At 47.7% G+C, this 21,777-nt stretch overlaps 1 protein-coding gene across 1 annotated transcript in view; it reads right to left on the reverse strand.

The window, feature by feature from the left end:
* Positions 1–1,250: 1,250 nt before the first annotated feature.
* plekhg2 (pleckstrin homology domain containing, family G (with RhoGef domain) member 2) overlaps positions 1,251–21,777 on the reverse strand; it is a 44,202-nt gene continuing 23,675 nt past the window's right edge. Inside the window, exons 7-22 of the mRNA XM_055225841.1 lie at positions 20,371–20,417; positions 17,010–17,160; positions 16,712–16,843; positions 14,264–14,446; positions 13,856–13,948; positions 12,563–12,649; positions 11,782–11,815; positions 10,681–10,770; positions 9,787–9,888; positions 9,321–9,356; positions 8,569–8,777; positions 7,938–8,240; positions 6,442–7,783; positions 6,113–6,338; positions 4,740–5,624; positions 1,251–4,293 (exon numbers count right to left, since the gene is read on the reverse strand). Of these exons, the coding sequence (XP_055081816.1) occupies positions 2,685–4,293; positions 4,740–5,624; positions 6,113–6,338; positions 6,442–7,783; positions 7,938–8,240; positions 8,569–8,777; positions 9,321–9,356; positions 9,787–9,888; positions 10,681–10,770; positions 11,782–11,815; positions 12,563–12,649; positions 13,856–13,948; positions 14,264–14,446; positions 16,712–16,843; positions 17,010–17,160; positions 20,371–20,417 (5,529 nt within the window). The 3' untranslated portion in view covers positions 1,251–2,684. The remainder of the gene's footprint in view (positions 4,294–4,739; positions 5,625–6,112; positions 6,339–6,441; positions 7,784–7,937; positions 8,241–8,568; positions 8,778–9,320; positions 9,357–9,786; positions 9,889–10,680; positions 10,771–11,781; positions 11,816–12,562; positions 12,650–13,855; positions 13,949–14,263; positions 14,447–16,711; positions 16,844–17,009; positions 17,161–20,370; positions 20,418–21,777) is intronic.

Below are 21,777 nucleotides of genomic sequence, written 5' to 3' on the forward strand. Positions count from 1 at the left end.
TCCATGGAACGGATCTGAGCCGAGTCCTGACAGGACATGAAGGAGGAGCTGAGGTAGGAGCTGAGGGAGGAGCTCAGAGAAGGGCTGAGGGAGGAGCTGAAAGAGGAGCTGAGGGAGGAGCTGAGCGAGGGGCTGAGGGAGGAGCTGAGGGCGGGACTTAGCTGGACCTTTTAGCTCCTCCTCTTTTCTTAAAGTTACATGTTTTTGTTTCATAAAACAACAAAGTTAAATTACAGCTGGTCTAGACCTGGACTGGTCCTGGTCAGTCCTGGTTTGGTCCTGATTTAGCTCTGGTTTAGTTCCTGTTTAGTCCTGGTTTAGACCTGGTTTAGTCCCGTTTAAGTTCCGGTTTAGTTCTTTAACAGCTGAATAATTCCAGTCAACTTATTGATGATATTTATACATTTTATTTTACACAGATGAAGTTTGAGGCTCCCAAAAAAACATTCATGACAAATGTGAGTTTAAACATTTAAAGAGGAGGTGTCTGGGGAGAGGGATATGTTTGAAGAGGAGGTGTCTGGGGATCAGCGTGCATCTCCCATCTCTCTGCTCTCTGTGCTAAGTCCCTCCCCCTTCAGAGCATTATCACAGCTGCATGAAACTACTGCACATCACAGAAGTGAGGCTTGTGGGCGGAGCATGGATGATGCAGGCTTGTGGGCGGAGCATGGGTGATGTTGACTTGTAGGCGGGGCCTCGTACAGGCTTGTATTGCTAACTGTGAGGAGGGTTTGAATAGAGCACAGGAGAGATCTCTAGATTACTCAAACATGGATGAATCTGACACCTCTTCATGTTCTGGAGGAGGGAATCCTCTTTAATGACATTTAATTCTAAAAGTTTAAAAGCGGAGTACAGGAGCTGAGACGAGACAAAAATATGAAACCAAAGTTAAAGAGAGGATCTGATTGGTCCAAGTTTGTCCCAGACACGTCCAAACATCGATATGACTTCATAAATAAAACACAAGTATGAAAAAAAGAAGTACTACAGAAACTTTAAAATCATATTTTAAAAACACAGAAAAACACTAAAAATCGTAATAAAACACAGGCTTCAAACCCAAAACCTTCTGAAGACTCAGACTCTGAGACTCTGAATCAAACTCTGACTCTGTGAATCAGAATCAGAATCAGACTCTGTGACTCTGACTCTGTGTCTGAGACCCTGACTCTGTGACTCTGAGTCTGAGACTCTGACTCTGTGACTGTGACTCTGTGACTGTGACTCTGTCTGTGACCCTGACTCTGTGACTCTGAGTCTGAGACTCTGACTCTGTGACTGTGACTCTGTGTCTGTGACTCTGTGACTGTGACTCTGTGTCTGTGACCCTGACTCTGAGACTCTGACTCTGTGACTCTGAGACTCTGACTCTGTGACCCTGACTCTGTGACTCTCTGAGACTTTGTGACTCTGACTTTGTGACTCTGACTCTGTGACTCTGACTCTGTGACTCTGAGACTCTGACTCTGACTCTGTGACTCTGACTCTGTGTCTGTGACCCTGACTCTGTGACTCTCTGAGACTTTGTGACTCTGACTCTGTGACTCTGACTCTGTGACTCTCTGAGACTTTGTGACTCTGACTCTGTGACTCTGAATCAAACTCTGACTCTGTGACTCTGACTCTGTGACTCTGAATCAAACTCTGACTCTGTGACTCTGTGTCTGTGACTCTGAGACTCTCTGAGACTTTGTGACTCTGACTCTGAGATTGGATTTGAGTCAAAAACTCTGGACCGGTCAGATGTTTGGACAGACGTTTGGACACGGCTCCTCAGGGCTGTTCTCTTGATGTTTATATATTTTATTTTTTATTTACTCGCTGAAGACGTCACGTCGTCCCTTTGTGGACAGCTCCAAACCTTGTCCTTAAGTCCCTGAGAAGGTTTCTCTTTCAGCCGCTTCAGGGTTCAGGCCAAAAGTCACGGTAGTGATCAAAGGGTCATGGGTCATATTGTTATAAATCTAAAACAGGTTTGGAGTTTTTGGGGCCCGAGCACGAACAGGAAGTCGGCCATCTTGGATCAAACCCGGGACAAAATTACTCATCATCATCTTTGGACATCGCCAACAGTTTCATCACAAACACAGATGTTGGGAGTCGTCATGGTGATGATTCAACAAACGTCAGGTCTGAATGGACCCAGCGACGCGGGAGTCCAGATAAAACTGTAGAATTTATGACACATGAAAGTCGTAAACGAGCCATGATGCTGCGAGACGATGCCGAGTAAATAAAAACACAAGGAGCTGAAGTGAAAAGTGTCCAAAGTTTGGCTGAAACTCAACACGCTGGATTTAGATATTTGACTATAAGTAACTTTAAAGCCATACTTCAGAACATTCTTCATGGAGATAGATATATTTAATGCCATACTGTGGAATATTATTACCAAAAGAACATTTCCATTTTCTGTCTGAACCATTAAATATTCAAAATCACATTTAGTCCTGATCTAGTCCCAATTTAGTCCTGGTCTAGTCCTGGTTTAGTCCTGGTCTAGTCCTGGTTTAGTCCTGTTCTAGTCCTGGTTTAGTCCTGGTCTATATTTTAATTTTAATTTTGTTCATTGTTCAATAATAATAATTTTAATAATAAAAAATAATAAAAATGGCATCTCTTGGAAACAACATCGTTCTTTGTAAAGTTCCTCAGTCGTTCTTTAAGTTCTTCTCTTGTCACTGTGGTGCTCCGTGCACACTGACCCTCCTCGCTAGCGCCCCCTGTGGCTGCGTGCCGTGCTGCAGCGTCTGCGTTAAGCTAACCTGCGCCGTGCTAAACGACTTGATCCTCCCACTGCCTGCGATCTGCAGGTTCACCGTGGTGGCGTAGCTCATCTTCTGATTGGCCGGTTTGACGGGTGAGGGCGGGGCTGGGGGCACAGGTGAGGAGCGTGCTACGTAAGCACAAATGATCTGGCTACGACAGGTCCCGTCTTCGACCTGAGAATGGCCCCAGTCTGGGACCTCAGGCCGAGCGGAGCTAAAGTCACCGAAGCTCCGGGAGATCTCATCGGACCAGGGCACGCCGGCGAACTGCTGCCCAGAAAATGGGCTCCTTCCCGGGTTGAACCTGCTGGGGGACCCAGGCGACTGGAGGGTGGTCCTGGGGCTCAGACAGGCCAGCGCAGGCGAGGAGTAGCCACTTTGGAGTGTGTGGAAGCTGGACTCGGATTGGTTGAAGGGTCCGTTGAAGGTGAGGGACCTCCGGCTGGTTTCTACCCAGGATCGGCGCACTCCGCTGGGGTTGCTCCTGGCGGGACTCGGGGGTCTGTCAGCTAATGTGGTCGAGTGGGAGCGTCGCAAACTGGACTGGGATGATGGGGAAAAGGGCGGTGATGGCGAGGAGGATCGGGAATTTCGTAAAGAACTGGTATATGCTGAAGTTGGGGACGGACACAGGGAGAAGCTCGAGTTTCGTGGTTGTGGCGCCGTGATGTGATTGGTCCAAGAGTTCCCTGAGGCACCAACAGGAGGAGGGGACATGATCCGCGGGCTCAAACTCGAATTCATTGACGACGCTCTGTTTATATCCAGCGTCAGGCCCAAAGGATTGTTGGTGCTTCCCGGGCGACGGGGATTGGGCGGCTTGTTTGCCAACGGTGAATTCAGATCGTGCTGTGGAGCCGAATGGGGAAAGGGCGTTGGCGACGGGACCCTTGAATTGGGCTCAGATGTACAAAACGGCTGTGCCACGCGGTTATGAAAGTTACACCAAGAATATTCATGGGTTAGCTCGACGTTATCGCTACCGTTAGCCACCCAGTTAGCTCCATGCGGGCTGCAATAGGCACTTGCCATGTTGTTGTTGTTGTTAGCATTAGCGTGGGCATATGCAGACGTAGCATTTTGGCGTGGAGGATGGTTTGCTGAAGATTGGGGCGACCAAAGGAAAGATTTGGGTTGTTGGTTGGATTCCGTAAAGCGTTTTGGCGATGGGGAACGCTGTCGCAGGAGATAAGTGGAAGGGAGAGTAGAATTATCCAAAGTCTTTTTGGACATGGACTGACTTATGGACTGGCTAATACAGGATGCAGCTAGCGAGCGCGTGAACACAGAGGAGGGGGTTGGTTTGGTGGATCTTAACGCAGGGTTTGATGGTCTCAGGTCTTGATAGATGTGGTTTTCAGGCGGAGAGTAGACCGGAGACGGCGGGCGCTGATGGATGTTGGGTTTAAAGGCAGAGGTGGAGCTCAGGCCAGGACTCGGGAGCAGAGCAGCCAGAGCAGGAGACTCCAAACCTGGGCGGGAGGAGGGCCGTGGGGAGGGTCCGCTCGGTCTCTGCTCCCTGGAAGAAACATATGAAATAAATACAAGACCTAAAAAGGCAGAATGTTTGTATCTCTTAAAACATAGTAGAAGGGTCAAGTGTTTTACTCAAAAACACAACAAAAGGATGACATTTCTATACCAGGTTTAGTTGTGTTTTTCTGTTGCTCTTATCTAGTCCTAATTTTGTCCTGGTTTAGACCTTGTTTAGTCCTGGTTTAGGTCTGGTTTAAACCAGGACTAAAGCTGGACTAAATCTAGTCTAACTCGGGTCTAAACGGGGACTGAACCGGAAATAAACCAGAACTAAAAATAAACCAGTATTAAACAAGGCCTAAACAAGGACTGAAGCAGGAAGTGCATGTTAGCATGCTAGTTGTTCTTATCGTTACCGTGACAGCAAAATTCATCAAAAATGGTTCCTTCAAACAGATGAAACTGGAAACACCTGGACCTGGTGTGTACCTGCTCTCGTCGGCGAGGGGGCGGCTGTAGCTGGACGTGGCTCTTGGCAGGTCGGACGGTCTCTGGTTGGTGAACGTGGGAAGAGAGTCCTTGGGCCAAACAGGGCTTTGAAATGACGACCCTCTGACTCTATTCCCCGTGGTGGCACTGTTTGAGGAGGGCAGTGGAGATGGAAGATTCGACTCAAATACAGTCGGACCTCCGGGACTGGACAGGGGGATGTCTCGGCTTTGGTGCCCCACATTTGATTCTTCCTTACGGGCTTGTGTTTCTGTAAACCCTGGGTGTGCGATCGTGGAGGTATTTCGTTGCTCCTTCAGTTGAGCTCCAATAATTGAGGGGCTCTCTCTGCTTTTGTACCCCAGAAAAGGTGCTTGTTTCTGGGTAGACTCTGCCGTCAGCTGCTCTTTAGCCGGACCCCTCTGACTCAGGGGGGTGTCTCTGCTTTTGTGTCCCAGGCAAGGTGCTTTATTCTCAGGCTCTTGTCGGGACCCTGGGTGCGTCACTGTGGATGTCTGGTTCTCTAGACTAACATTTCCTTGTTTGGCTGTAGCTTCTTCAGCCATGGCATCATCACTATGTTGTTTGTTGACTTTTTCATGTGGGAATTGGATCAGCAGCTCCATTTTAACCTCTCCCTGGATGTTCTTATTAACAACAGATGCCCTGCTCACGTCATCTGTTTTGGGAGTGCACAGCTCTAACACTGTAAAGTCTGTCTTTTGTGCAGTTGGATCTCCAGCTTCCCACAGGGGCACGTCGGGGCTCCCGTACCCCAGCTGTGGCGCCTGGTTCTGGGACAGCTGCCGGGTCAGGCCTGGGTGTGTCCCCCTGGATCCAGAATGAAGCGTTTTGGCTTTGACACTCGCTCGATCACATCCAGATCTGCAAATGAACCAAAAGTCAAAGGTCAAACCTCCAACGACGCCGACACCATGAGAGGCCCAGGTCTAAACCAGGTCTAAACCAGGACTAAACCAGGTCTAAAGCAAGACTGAACCAGGACTAAACCAGGTCTAAACCAGGACTAAACCAGGTCTAAAGCAAGACTGAACCAGGACTAAACCAGGTCTAAAGCAAAACTGAACCAGGACTAAACCAGATCTAAACCAGAATTGAACCAGGATTAAACCAGATCTTAACCAAAAGTAAACTAGACAAATGACCTTTGACAATAACATACATTTGACTAGATGGAAATTACTAAATTGTCAGATGCCCTCCCCGTGTGTCAGATGCCCTCCCTGTGAGTCAGATGCCCTCCCCGTGCGTCAGATGCCCTCCCTGTGCATCAGATGCCCTCCCTGTGAGTCAGATGCCCTCCCTGTGCATCAGATGCCCTCCCTGTGAGTCAGATGCCCTCCAGTCCTGACCTTGAGTCCTGTGTCTTGTCTTCCGTCTGTACTTGTGGATGTGTGGAGGTCTTCAAGGGGCGGTCAGAGGAACTATGGCCCAAAACAGAGCTCTGGTCCTGTGTTGGACCTGGGCCCAGACCCCCCTCAGACCTGGAGGTGGAGACGACATCAGGTGATGTGGATGAATCGACACCATTGGACGAGAGCAGCTCCCTAACAGTCACATGATCAGCAGCGGCATGGTCTGAAAGAACGAAAAGATTAAACCAGGACTAAATCAGGACTAAACTAGAACTAAACCAGGACAAAACCAGGGCCAAACCAGGACTAAACCAGGTCTAACTTACCTTGGACTGTGGTCCAGTCTGGTCTTGGTCCTGGACTTTGGTGAGTCCTGTGTTGAGTCCTGGTTTGGTTCTTGATCTGGACCGGACTCTCCTCTGCTCCTCTGAAACTCCTCTTCTCATTTGCTAACACTTTCCTGCTCTGTGATTGGCCGGTTCCCCTGGCCGCTCCCATTAGCCCCGCCCCCGAGCCGCAGGATTGGCTGAAGGCCTTCCTCTGCTGCTGTTCTTGAACATGATTGGCTTTGGCGCTGTACATTCTAGCTAAAGTTTGGACTTTGTTTAAAATCCTTTCTGAGTTTTCCAGAAGGACCAGGTCTACGACGGGACTGGCCTCAAACAGTCCGATCCTCTCTACGTCAGATGCCATTCCTTCGAAGAGAGCGCGATTGGCTGATACAATTCTCGAATGCCGTGACCATCGTCCAACTCTCCCGGCCCGGCTCACGTGCTTCACCTCCTCCTCTTCTTCGTCGCCATTCGGGTTTGATTCTCTGATGCCTGTTTTGTAAACATCCAAATTACAACTTTTTGCATTTTTGGGTTCAGCCATTTGCACAAGCACGATTTCATCCCTCTTTTGTTCACATTTTTTTTGCACTCGCTCTTCCTCGCGGCTCACGTCAACACAAACCTCTCCTCCATTTTGTGACATGCCTCCTCCATTCTCTGCTTTGGCGGCCATTTTAGAATCTTCTGTGTTTTCAGCAGGAATCGTCACAGAATCTCTGACCAAAGTGTTACTCGTTTGTGAACAGCTGTTTCTCCCTGTCTCCTCCTCTCCTCTTTCCTCTCCCTCACTCTTTCCCTCCTCCTCTTGATCGCTCTCTCCATCCTCCACAGACCCTCCGTCATCCTCTGCTTCTGCGGCGGCTTCATAGTAGCTCCTGATCTTTTGGATGATGTTTTTGTCGCGTCTACGCCGAGTGGAGCCGTACGGTCGCTCTTTTGACGGCTCATGGACTTCAGACCTTCCTTCATCTTTAAGTAACGTTTCTACTTTTGTTTTCGCCTCCAAATGTTCTTTTTCTTGCTGGTTTTGATCTCCAGCTCGTTCCAAACCTGTCTCTTGGTTCCTTTGTTCTACAGACCCTCGTTCCTCAAACACACAGGGATTTTGAAGCACATTTTCGGGGATACTTTTGTGTCGTTCATCATCTTGCTCCTCCTCATTATTCTTCTCAGTTTCCTTCTCCTCCTGGTGCATTGTGAGTAAAGTCTCCGGCTCCACTGTAGTTGTAGAGAGGGCCTCCTGGTGCATTTTGGTTAGCGGTTTGGGGCTACCTGGCGGGGCATTTGGAGACAGAGGATAGATGCCATTTTTGTTTTGGTCCAGATGTAACTCCTGGAACAAGAGAATCAAAATGTTTTAAAATGGATAAAAAGACAAAGATCAGATGTAATCTGCACTTTGAGCTCCCTCTTTCTCTTCCTCTTTCTTTTTTCCTCTGTTTATCTCTCTCTTTATTACCTTCCTGTATCTCCCTCTCCTCTCTCACCTGTCTGCTCTCCGTCTGCTCCTCTTGGCCCCAGTCTTGGTTTTGATTATGGTCTTGGTCCTGGTTTTGTTTCAGATCCTGGTCTTGGTCCCGGTCCCGGTTGTGGTCCTGGTCCTGGTCCCGGCCCTGGTCCTGATCCTGGTTCCGGCCCTGACCTTGGTCCTGATACTGGTCCCAGTCCTGGCTGTGGTCCTGGTCCTGATCCTGGTCCCGCTCCTGGTCCTGGTCCCGGTCCTGGTTTAGGAGCTGTAGGATCTCTTCAGTGATTGACAGGGAAGTGGGCGGGGTCACAAGCTCCTCGTCCTCAACGATAAAAGAAAAAAATATTATTTCCAAATATAGAATGATCATTTAAAGCCACAGTACGGAACATTTTGGTTAATTTCACAAACACAAACCCAGCCGTTGCTGCTGTGGTTTTAACATTTTTATTGATCGCAAACTCGGAAGTGGTGAGACTGGCTAATGTGGCTAACCCTTTATATTCAGTGACTAAATAGGCATGGGATCGCCTCTCCGCAGCTCTGACTAGTAACTTGGCGCAGTGGCGTTTCTTGTTTAATCCAGCAGCTGATGTTAGAAGGTCAAACATCTACTGGAGTTTAGTCTAATGTCAGTGCCTTAAACCCACCTGATCCGGACTCTTCTGGTCCTGGTTCTGGTCTGGATTTGGTGAGTCCAACCTCTGGTCTCGGTCTAAGTCCTGGTGGAGTTCTGGCTCCACCTCGATGACGGAGGAGGCCAGAGTGCTGCAGCTGCCCAAGTCCAGAGGGCAAAGGTCAGGCTCACTCTCTGCCGCCTGGACACAAGAAGTGCAGGACTTTACAGCTCTGTGTGAAACTGCTCCACAGTCCAACATCCACCCACCACCCACCCATTCATCCCCCCATCAACCCACTCATCCATCCATCAACCCATCCACTCATCCATCCATCAACGCATCAACCCATCCACCAACCCATCCACCCATCCATCCATCAACCCATCCACCCATCCACTCATCCATCCATCAACCCATCCACCAACCCATCCACTCATCCATCCATCAATCCATCAACCCATCCACCAACCCATCCACCCATCCACTCATCCATCCATCAACCCATCCACCAACCCATCCACTCATCCATCCATCAACCCATCCACCCATCCATCCACTTATCCATCCACCAACCCATCCACCCATCCACCAACCCACCCACCCATCCACTTATCCATCCATCCACCCATCCATCCAGACTCCTAATGGTCAGACTCTTGGTGTTCAGACTCTTACCTTCAAAGCTGTAGATTGGAGCAGACACAGAAGGAGACGGGTGTTAGCATGTTAGCAAAGAAACAGGTAAAACATAATCACGTGTGAGAAACAGTGTTGTAACTCACAGGTGTGAAACGCTCCCTCGATGTCTTTGGCTGGAGCTGAAACAGACCAATCAGATCAGACCAATCAGATTAAACAGACCAATCAGATCAGACCAATCAGATTAAACAGACCAATCAGATCAGACCAATCAGATTAAACAGACCAATCAGATCAGACCAATCAGATTAAACAGACCAATCAGATCAGACCAATCAGATTAAACAGACCAATCAGATCAGACCAATCAGATTAAACAGACCAATCAGATCAGACCAATCAGATTAAACAGACCAATCAGATCAGACCAATCAGATTAAACATGAGAAACATGAGACTGAGCTCCTCCAGATCTACACAACTCTTTATGTGTCCAGTCTTTATTTGGAGCCTGATGTGGGCGGGGCCTGATGTGGGTGGGGCCTGATGTGGGTGGAGCATGATGTGGGTGAGTGGCTCAGAGGTGGGCGGAGCCTGAGAGGGCGGTACCTGACTGGCGACGGCTGCGTCGCAGCGGCAGGTTTCCCTCCAGCAGCAGAGGAAGACTCTTCCTGCTCTTCTCTGGGGTGAAGGACAGCGCCTCCTGTGGCTCTGGAGGAACAGACACAGAGAGAGGATAAAACTTTAATAGTTTAATAAAATGTTGATAACATAAAAAAAACTCTTTAAACTATATAAAAGTATTTTTATTTTTAAACACATCTTCCTTTCTACACTTTATTTTAGCATTTTGAATTCACCGCGTCCATAGTGTTTCTAATGCTTTTATTCCATCCATGTTCTTCCTCTTATCCAGGGTCCCGGGTCGCGGGGGCAGCAGTCTGAATAGGGGCTCCTAGACTTCCCACACCCCAGACACTTCCTTCAGCCAGCCGAAGGACATAATCCCCCCAGCGTGTCCTGAGTCTTCCCTGGGGATTCCTCCCTGTGGGACATGAACACCTCCTCAGGGAGGTGTCCGGGAGGCATCAGGAACTGATGCCCGAGCCACCTCACTTCTCCACGAGGAGGAGCAGTAGCTGTACTCCGAGCTCCTCCTGTGACTGAGCGTGTGTCCAGGGTCCTTGAACACCTTAACGTGGTGGGAGTTCTGTTGTCGGGGGCTTCATGCTCCTGGCAGAGTCACCCCAAACAGGTCCTGGGGGACAGTTCAGAAGCCTTTTATGATGACCTCACCCAGTGTGGTGTTACCCCCCCACCCTGGACACACACATTTCTTATTATTGGTGCGTTCCAGGAAACTAGTTAATGGGACATTCTGGGAAAAATCCGACCTCCAGAGTCTGGAATGCCATATCTGTGCTTTGTTTCTGTTTTTAATGGTGTAACCAATCCAAACCAAACTAAACTGAAATAAAATAGACATTTAAATAAGGTTCTGACCGGACTGCCTCCTTCCTCTGTGGAAGATGTGCAGCTCCTCCAGTCTAGGAGAGGAGCAGGACTTCAGTGCCTCCTGGTGGAACTGCGGTGCTACAACAGGAGGGATGCAGTTACTCTCTGATCATGTGACCACATCATTCTGTCTGTTCATGGGGTTAACTTCCTCTTTAGAAGCGACATTTTGAGGACATTTCACCATAGCAACATATAAGAACAGATATATATGAGTTGTCTAGTACTTAAGGTGTAGGCCATGGGCAAACTACGGCCCGGGGGCCACACACGGCCCTTTGGGCTTATTAATCTGGCCGGCTGATTGTGACCAAATTATATTAAAATAGGTAAAGATGAACCTTGTTCAAAGTTTTTCTGCTGTGTTTATTTAACTAAAATTTAATACATTATTTATTTAATTAATGCATTTGGAAAACAATTTGTACGATGAGCATATTTCTGCTTTGCCACATGTTACAGGACAAAGCTTTAATGTCATACATACATATATACACATATATGTATATTATATATATTACATACATACATAATATACACATATATGTATATTATATATATATTACATACATACATAATATACACATATATGTATATTATATATATCACATACATATATACATCCTGGCCCAGGCCCTCTCAAATTTTACAACCCATTTTGGCCCCTGTGTCAAAAAATTTGCCCACGCCTAGATTAGGGTGTAGTACCTAAGGTGTAGGAGTAAAGGTGTAGGAGTTAGGGTGTAGTACTTAAGGTGTAGGAGTTAGGGTGTAGGAGTTAGGGTGTAGTATTTAAGTTGTAGGGGTTAGGGTGTAGTACTTAAGTTGTAGGAGTTAGGGTCTAGTACTTAAGTTGTAGGGGTTAGGGTGTAGTACTTAAGGTGTAGGAGTTAGGGTGTAGGAGTTAGGGTCTAGTACTTAAGTTGTAGGGGTTAGGGTGTAGTACTTAAGTTGTAGGAGTTAGGGTGTAGTACCTAAGGTGTAGGGCTGAGGGTGTAGCGTGTAGCAGTTAGGGGTTTTTATTTTTTTTACAGACATTTTTCAAAGTTCTTTTGAATTTTCTTTTTATCTTCATAAAATAAAACTCACTTTGGCAGAAGTTGTCTCCCAGGACCTGTCGAGCCTGAAACACAAAGGACAGACTTGGTTCAGTCCTGGTCCAGTCCTGGTCCAGTCCTGGTCCAGTCCTGGTCTAGTCTTGGTCTAGTCTTGGTCCAGTCCTGCTGCAGTCCTGGTCCAGTCCTGGTCCAGTCCTGGTCCAGTCCTGGTCCAGTCCTGGTCCAGTCCTGGTCTAGTCTTGGTCTAGTCTTGGTCCAGTCCTGCTGCAGTCCTGGTCCAGTCCTGGTCCAGTCCTGGTTTAGTCTTGGTCCAGTCCTGGTCCAGTCCTGGTTTAGTCTTGGTCCAGTCCTGGTTTAGTCCTGGTTTAGTCTTGGTCCAGTCCTGGTTTAGTCTTGGTCCAGTCCTGGTCCAGTTCTGGTCCAGTTCTGGTCCAGTCCTGGTCCAGTCCTGGTCCAGTCCTGGTTTAGTCTTGGTCCAGTCTTGGTCCAGTCCTGGTCCAGTCCTGGTCCAGTCCTGGTTTAGTCTTGGTCCAGTCCTGGTTTAGTCCTGGTTTAGTCTTGGTCCAGTCCTGGTTTAGTCTTGGTCCAGTCCTGGTCCAGTTCTGGTCCAGTTCTGGTCCAGTCCTGGTCCAGTCCTGGTCCAGTCCTGGTTTAGTCTTGGTCCAGTCTTGGTCCAGTCCTGGTCCAGTCCTGGTCCAGTCCTGGTTTAGTCTTGGTCCAGTCTTGGTCCAGTCCTGGTCCAGTCCTGGTCCAGTCCTGGTTTAGTCTTGGTCCAGTCTTGGTCCAGTCCTGGTCCAGTCCTGGTTCAGAACCTTCTGGGGCAGTGATGCTGGGTGGTTCTCTATGATCAGTCTCTTGAGGTAGTGGACCCACAGTCTCTTCTCCTCTTGGTTCTTGGTCTGAAAAAGACAAACCTCCTCAAAGCCCAGTCTGGTCTCATGTGTGAAAAACCCCAGGATCATGAGGAGCTTCATATAATATATATATATATATATTTATATTTATATATACATATATATATATATATATATATACACAGACTATACTAACGGCTTAGCTTTGTCCAGAGGTCGGTACAGTCTATGGTCGCCACAATGGGACAGCAGTGGCTTTAGTAGAAACTGTTGTGTCCTTAGGCAAGACACTTTACCCACATTTAGTATAAATGTGACGTGAGTGTTGGTGGTGGCGGCAGATTGGCAGCCTCATTTCTCTCTGTCCCAGGGCAGCTGTGGCTAAAGAAGGATCTGACCACGACAGAGTAAATGAAAACTGACTACATCTGGAGCAATACAAAAGAGATTATGCCATTTCATGTGTTCTGGATGGATGCGGGGGAGTAAGGGTGTAGGGTTAGAGTGTAGGGGTTAGGGTGTAGGGTTAGAGTGTAGGAGTTAGGGTGTAGGAGTTAGGGTGTAGAGGTGACTATGTAGGAGTTAGAGTGTAGGAGTTAGGGTGTAGGGGTTAGGGTGTAGGAGTTAGGGTGTAGAGGTGACTATGTAGGAGTTAGAGTGTAGGAGTTAGGGTGTAGGGGTTAGGGTGTAGGAGTTAGGGTGTAGAGGTGACTATGTAGGAGTTAGAGTGTAGGAGTTAGGGTGTAGGAGTTAGGGTGTAGAGGTGACTATGTAGGAGTTAGACTGTAGGGGTTAGGGAGTAGGGTGTAGGGAGTAGAGTGTAAGGAGTAGGGTGTAGGGAGTAGGGGTTAGGGTGTAGGGTTAGGGTGTAAAGGTTAGGGTGTAGGGAGTAAGTTGTAGGTAGGGTTTAGAGAGTAGGGTTTAGGGAGTAGGGTGTAGGAAGTAGGGAGTAGGGTGTAGAGAGTATGTGTAGGGAGTAGGGTGTAGGGTGTAAGGAGTAGTTTGTAGAAAGTAAGGAGTAGGGGGCAGGGTGTAGGTAGGGTGTAGAGAGTGGGGGTGCATGGAGTAGGGTGTAAGGAGTAGGGTGTAAGGAGTAGGGTGTAGGGAGTAGGGGTTAGGGTGTAGGAAGTAGGGTGTAAGGAGTAGGGTGTAGGGAGTAGGGGTTAGGGTGTAGGGAGTAGGGGTTAGGGTGTAGGGAGTAGGGGTTAGGGTGTAGGGTGTAGGGTGTAGGGGTTAGGGTGTAGGGGTTACCTGCACGATGTGCTGTTGTTTGGGGATGCTCTGGTCTGAGATCTTAAAACACAGAGGGTCCTTCACAGTTTCCACCAGCAGCAGATTACAACACTGAGAACAAACAGAGAGATAATGTGTTATACAGGAGCATCTGAGGCACGGGGAGGGCATCTGAGGCAAGGGGAGGGCATCTGAGGCAAGGGGAGGGCATCTGAGGCACGGGGAGGGCATCTGAGGCACGGGGAGGGTATCTGAGGCACGGGGAGGGCATCTGAGGCACGGGGAGGGCATCTGAGGCAAGGGGAGGGCATCTGAGGTACTGGGAGGGCATCTGACACACAGGGAGGAGGACGTCTGACACACAGGGAGGGCATCTGAGGCACGGGGAGGGCATCTGACACACAGGGAGGAGGACGTCTGACTCACAAAGATGTGCGTGCTGTAGACGAAGTGCTCGAGGCGTTTCTTGGCGATGAGGAGCATTCGGTCGAAGAGGAAGAAAGCTCGCTCCTTTTTGACCCTGTGGACCCGAAAAGACCCCTCCAGAACCAACTCCCCAAAACCAGACAAGTCCGGCCCGGACCAGTTCACCAGCAGAGCCTCGATCTCCTGCACACACACACACAGATACAACACACAACACACACACACAGATACAACACACAACAGACACACACAGATACAACACACAACAGACACACACAGATACAACACACAACAGACACACACAGATACAACACACACACAGAGATACAACACACACACAACAGACACACACAGAGATACAACACACACACACACAGATACAACACACAACAGACACACACAGATACAACACACACACAACAGACACACACAGATACAACACACAACAGACACACACAGATACAACACACAACAGACACACACAGATACAACACACAACAGACACACACAGATACAACACACACACAGATACAACACACAACAGACACACACAGATACAACACACACACAACAGACACACACAGATACAACACACACACAACAGACACACACAGAGATACAACACACAACAGACACACACAGAGATACAACACACACACAACAGACACACACAGAGATACAACACACACACAGAGATACAACACACACACAACAGACACACACAGAGATACAACACACACACAACAGACACACACAGAGATACAACACACACACAACAGACACACACAGAGATACAACACACAACAGACACACACAGATACAACACACAACAGACACACACAGAGATACAACACACAACAGACACACAGAGATACAACACACACACAACAGACACACACAGAGATACAACACACAACAGACACACACAGATACAACACACAACAGACACACACACACATACAACACACAACAGACACACACAGAGATACAACACACAACAGACACACACAGAGATACAACACACACACAACAGACACACACAGAGATACAACACACAACAGACACACAGAGATACAACACACACACAACAGACACACACAGAGATACAACACACACACAACAGACACACACACAGATACAACACACAACAGACACACACAGAGATACAACACACACACAACAGACACACACAGAGATACAACACACAACAGACACACACAGAGATACAACACACACACAACAGACACACACAGAGATACAACACACAACAGACACACACAGAGATACAACACACAACAGACACACACAGAGATACAACACACAACAGACACACACAGAGATACAACACACAACAGACACACACAGAGATACAACACACAACAGACACACACAGAGATACAACACACACACAACAGACACACACAGAGATACAACACACACACAACAGACACACACACACAGATACAACACACAACAGACACACACAGAGATACAACACACACACAACAGACACACACAGATACAACACACACACAACAGACAATAGGCACACACAACAAAGACAGACACACACAGAGATATAAGACTCAAACATGGCAGGGGGATAAGATATAAAATCACTTCCTGTGTGGAACACGATGGCTAGAAGGTTAGCTGTGTACTTTTATATATACAGTCTATGCTAGCAGGTTAGCTGTGTACTTTTATATATACAGTCTATGCTAGCAGGTTAGCTGTGTACTTTTATATATACAGTCTATGCTAGCAGGTTAGCTGTGTACTTTTATATATACAGTCTATGCTAGCAGGTTAGCTGTGTACTTTTATATATACAGTCTATGCTAGCAGGTTAGCTGTGTACTTTTATATATACAGTCTATGCTAGAAGGTTAGCTGTGTACTTTTATATATACAGTCTATGCTAGCAGGTTAGCTGTGTACTTTTATATATACAGTCTATGCTAGCAGGTTAGCTGTGTACTTTTATATATACAGTCTATGCTAGCAGGTTAGCTGTGTACTTTTATATATACAGTCTATGCTAGCAGGTTAGCTGTGTACTTTTATATATACAGTCTATGCTAGCAGGTTAGCTGTGTACTTTTATATATACAGTCTATGCTAGCAGGTTAGCTGTGTACTTTTATATATACAGTCTATGCTAGCAGGTTAGCTGTGTACTTTTATATATACAGTCTATGCTAGCAGGTTAGCTGTGCGACTGCCACTTATGTAGTGATAGAAAATATATTTAAAAGTGACATAATATTTAAAAACCTCAAATCTGCTGTTTTTAGCTTTAAGTTTGTGGAATTAGAAGTCCTTAAAATGGCGCCTCCGACATGAAGCACAATCCAGGAAAACAAAGCAATTTAAATAAGGCTAAAAACTGTTCTGCCCCAAGTGTGACTGAAACCAAACACAAGCACGGGAGGGCATCTGGCTCACCTGTAGTCGGACGGCGTGCTCCTGTTTTCTCTTCATGTCGTTGATGTACCAGGCGACCGCTGTCATGGTAACGATGGCGTCCTCCACCACCTCGTACCCAGGGTCCGACTTCGACAGGTGTTTAGAGAGCTCCTGTAAGAGAACCAGGTCTAAGCTGGGTCTGAACCGGGTCTGAACTGGGTCTGAACTGGGTCTGAACTGGGTCTAAGCCGGGTCTGAACAGGGTCTTAAATCAGGTCTGAACCGCGTCTGAACCGGATGGCAGCAGCAGTAGTAGTTGTAGTAGTAGTAGTAGTACCTGCAGGAGGAGGTGGTACTTTAGGATCCTCTGGACTGGTTTCAGGAGATATGTTTCCAGAGGCAGGGAGTGGTTCAGACTGAACTGTCTCTGCTGGAAGAACCGGACCAGAACCGAATCCTGCATCAGGTCCCTGAGTACTGCAACAGAACTGTGAAAAGTACACAAGTATAAGTACTATAGCCACAGAACACTGTGACCAGAGACGAGTCCTACATCAGGTCCTGGAGTACTGCAATTGGACTGTCAAAGTACACAAATGTGTACATGAATACTGCACAGCGGTAAAAGTACACAGATATGATCAGTACTACACAGCCCTCTGACTGCAGTACAGGAGCACTGACTGATGTGTACCACAGGGGGCAGTGTGACTGAAACATGTGTCACAGGATACGACGAGGTCCAAACCTAATCCAGACCGGGTCCAGACCGGGTCCAGACCGGGTCCAGACCGGGTCCAGACCGGGTCCAGACCAGGTCCAGACCAGGTCCAAACTGGGTCCAGAACTAGTCCAAACCTAATCGAGACCGAGTCCAGACCGGGTCCAGACACGGTCCAGATTGGGTCCAGACAGGGTCCAGACCGGGTTGAGTTTGGGTCCAGATTGGGTCCAGACCGGGTCCAGACCGGGTTGAGTTTGGGTCCAGACCGGGTCCAGACCGGGTCCAGACTCGTTCTCTGCCGTTCCTGGCTTTGTTGAGTGGAGCTGGCGTCTGAAAACATGACGTGTTGTTTTGGGATCGGCGCAGATTTACTTCCTGTCTCTGTTTGTTCATGAGCTGTGATTGGCTGGAAATCTGCCAATCAAAAACAAGAAACTGGACACGAGGTTTGTCCTCATATCGAGGTCAGACCCCGGTCTGGGTCTAAATCTGAGGTTAAAGGTCATGACACAGACTGACCCCTGCTCCATGTTCTAATGTCCTCCTCAGAAACACGGGTTGTGTTTTGTTTCATTCACATGTTTGAGTCACTTTATTATTAGTTTTTAACTTCTCCAAAGCTCAAAATGCTCTGTTCCACCTTGTGATGTCATCAAGTGGGAGTTTTTAAGTGAACAGCTCCTTTTACCTTTAGTTCAGTCGAGACTGGCAACTCCAGAGGTGAAATCATCTAAACGATTCTAGTGAAGGTGGAGTTTAAAAACACAGTGGAGTATTACCACATGATGACATCACAATGTGGAACAGAGTTCTGAAGGTTCTGAGGGTTTTGGGGGTTATGGAGGTTCTATGGGTTCTGGAGGTTCTGGGGTTTTGAGGGTTCTGGGGGTACTGAGGGTTCTGAAAGTTCTGGAGGTTCTGGAGGTTCTCAGGGTTCTGGGGGTACTGAGGCTTCTGGAAGTTCTGCGGGTTCTGGAGGTTCTCAGGTTTCTGAGGGTTCTGGAAGTTCTGGGGTTCTCGAAGTTCTGAGGGTACTGAGAGTTCTGGGAGTCCTAGGGGTTCTGGAAGTTCTGAGGGTTCTGGGGGTACTGAGAGTTCTGGGGGTCCTGGAGGTTCTGGGGTTACTGAGGGTTCTGGGAGTCCTAGGGGTTCTGGAAGTTCTGAGGGTTCTGGGGGTCCTGGAGGTTCTGAGGGTTCTGGAGGTTCTGAGCTCAGACAGAAACAGGACGTGTTTGTGAAGTTGTTTCAGATGAAGCTCGAGGGGTTTTAAACTCAGAGCCTGTCTCCAAGACCAGACCAGGACTAAACCAACACCAGACCAGGACTAGGACAAAATATAAACCAGGATCAGACCAGGATCAGGACCCGGATCTAAACCAGATCTTGCAGTCTGCCTCTGTTTCTGTGAATAACATTAAGTGAAACTGCTGAGTCCAGGTTTAGTCCTGGTCGGGATCCTGATGGCTCCTCCAGACTCAGACCTGTTCCAGTCCACTTTTAGTCCTGGTCGGGATCCTGATGGCTCCTCCAGACCCAGACCTGTTCCAGTCCACTTTTAGTCCTGGTCGGGATCCTGATGGCTCTCCCAGACCTGTTCCAGTCCACTTTTAGTCCTGGTCGGGATCCTGATGGCTCTCCCAGACCCAGACCTGTTCCAGTCCACTTTTAGTCCTGGTCGGGATCCTGATGGCTCCTCCAGACCCAGACCTGTTCCAGTCCACTTTTAGTCCTGGTCGGGATCCTGATGGCTCTCCCAGACCTGTTCCAGTCCACTTGGACCGGGCGGTTGTGGGTTGAATTCCTGAGGTCCCGCAGGAGTTCAGGCTCTTACATCGTCTCATTTGTTTTGGGGCGGGGGATGTTGGAGATGTTACTGCTTTTCCTAGAATAATCCTCAGTATGGCATTAAACTCATCTGCCTTAAATTTATTCAACAATAACCAACCAAACCAAAACCATGTCTAAACCAGGACTAGACCAGGAATAAATCAGGACTATCCCAGGACTAAACCAGGACTAATACAGGTCATGTGACTGAGTCTGTGACACATTTTTAAGGTTTTTTTTTTATTATTTTGGGAAAATCACAAGAAAAACAAATATACTTCTACTTCCTATTTCCTGTTTGAGAAGAGTCTCTGTCATAGTCCTGGTTTAGTCCTGGTTTAGTCCTGGTCTAGTCCTGGTTTAGTCCTGGTCTAGTCCTGGTTTAGTCCTGGTCTAGTCCTGGTTTAGTCCTGGTCTAGTCCTGGTCTAGTCCTGGTCTAGTCCTGGTCTAGTCCTGGTTTAGTCCTGGTCTAGTCCTGGTCTAGTCCTGGTCTAGTCCTGGTTTAGTCCTGGTCTAGTCCTGGTCTAGTCCTGGTCTAGTCCTGGTCTAGTCCTGGTCTAGTCCTGGTTTAGTCCTGGTCTAGTCCTGGTTTAGTTCTGGTCTAGTCCTGGTCTAGTCCTGGTCTAGTCCTGGTTTAGTCCTGGTCTAGTCCTGGTCTAGTCCTGGTTTAGTCCTGGTCTAGTCCTGGTTTAGTCCTGGTCTAGTCCTGGTCTAGTCCTGGTCTAGTCCTGGTTTAGTCCTGGTCTAGTCCTGGTCTAGTCCTGGTCTAGTCCTGGTCTAGTCCTGGTCTAGTCCTGGTCTAGTCCTGGTCTAGTCCTGGTTTAGTCCTGGTCTAGTCCTGGTCTAGTCCTGGTCTAGTCCTGGTCTAGTCCTGGTCTAGTCCTGGTTTAGTCCTGGTCTAGTCCTGGTTTAGTCCTGGTCTAGTCCTGGTCTAGTCCTGGTCTAGTCCTGGTTTAGTCCTGGTCTAGTCCTGGTTTAGTTCTGGTCTAGTCCTGGTCTAGTCCTGGTCCAGTCCTGGTCTAGTCCTGGTCTAGTCCTGGTTTAGTCCTGGTCTAGTCCTGGTCTAGTCCTGGTCTAGTCCTGGTCTAGTCCTGGTCTAGTCCTGGTCTAGTCCTGGTCTAGTCCTGGTCTAGTCCTAGTTCTTACTTGGGGTAGTTCATACAGTAGAGAGTGTAGATGTCGAAGGCTTCGCTCTGAAACAAAACAAAAAACATTTTTATTTAAACAATAATAATAATAATAATAATAATAATAATAATAATAATAATAATAATAATAATAATAATAATAATAATAATAACATTTAAAAACATTAACATTTTTGTTTTTCAAATTAAATTAACATAACTGCATGTATATCTATGGTGGAATGTTCAGCAGTTACCATGGAGACACAATGCAAAAACTGTTGGCTAATGCTAGCTAGCTTGCTAACTATAGACTATATATAAATGGACATAGATAACAACAGGAAGTGATCATGTCGCACTTCCTGCTCCATCGACTCTTTGTCCATTTCACTTCCTGTGTATAAACAGCGCCCCCTCTGTCCTCTCTGTGTCCCCTCTGTGTCCTCTCTGTGTCCCCTCTGTCCTCTCTGTGTCCTCTCTGTGTCCCCTCTGTCCTCTCTGTGTCCCCTCTGTCCCCTCTGTCCTCTCTCTGTCTCTGTCTCTTCAGACTCATTCTGGTCTTAAATGTTCGTATTAACCCTCTACATGATCCTGGGGTTTTTATTTCACTATTGTGTCTGTAAATCAAGATCTGAACATTAATAACAGACAAATCAGGTCCTTCTTTCCTCGAGGTTTGACAGAATTTTGTCTTTACTTGTTTTTCCAAATATGGAGCTGGTCTCAGCCTCTAAAACTGCTCTGGCCTCATGAGCCTCATGTGGAGCTGAAGCTTTGACGTCACAGTCCACTTCATTATACAGACTGTGGAACCAGGTCAGGTCCTGGTCCAGTCCTGGTCTAGTCCTGGTCCAGCCCCGGTCCAGCCCCGGTCCAGTCCTGGTTTAGTCCTGGTCTAGTCCTGGTCTAGTCCTGGTCTAGTCCTGGTCCAGCCCTGGTCTAAACATGGTTGCAGCTGGGCTCAGGTGAAAGTCTTGGTTCAGTTCTGAGACTGGACTCTGTTCTTTTCATTAAGTCTGAACAAAAACAGCTGTGACCCAAAGTCACTGAAAACAAAAGGCCCAAGTGTGAGGGCGGAACCTAACCAGGACTAAACCAGGACTAAACCAGGCCTAAACCAGGTCTAAACCAGGACTAAACCAGGCCTAAACCAGGACTAAACCAGGCCTAAACCAGGACTAAACCAGGACTAAACCAAGACTGAACCAGGACTAAACCAGGACTAAACCAGGACTAAACCAGGACTAAACCAGGTCTAAACCAGGACTAAACCAGGACTAAACCAGGCCTAAACCAGGACTAAACCAAGACTGAACCAGGACTAAACCAGGACTAAACCAGGACTAAACCAGGACTAAACCAGGTCTAAACGAGGACTAAACCAGGACTAAACCAGGTCTAAACGAGGACTAAACCAGGTCTA

This window comes from Periophthalmus magnuspinnatus, chromosome 13 (genome assembly GCF_009829125.3).
Source record: "Periophthalmus magnuspinnatus isolate fPerMag1 chromosome 13, fPerMag1.2.pri, whole genome shotgun sequence".
Lineage (NCBI taxonomy): Eukaryota > Metazoa > Chordata > Actinopteri > Gobiiformes > Gobiidae > Periophthalmus > Periophthalmus magnuspinnatus.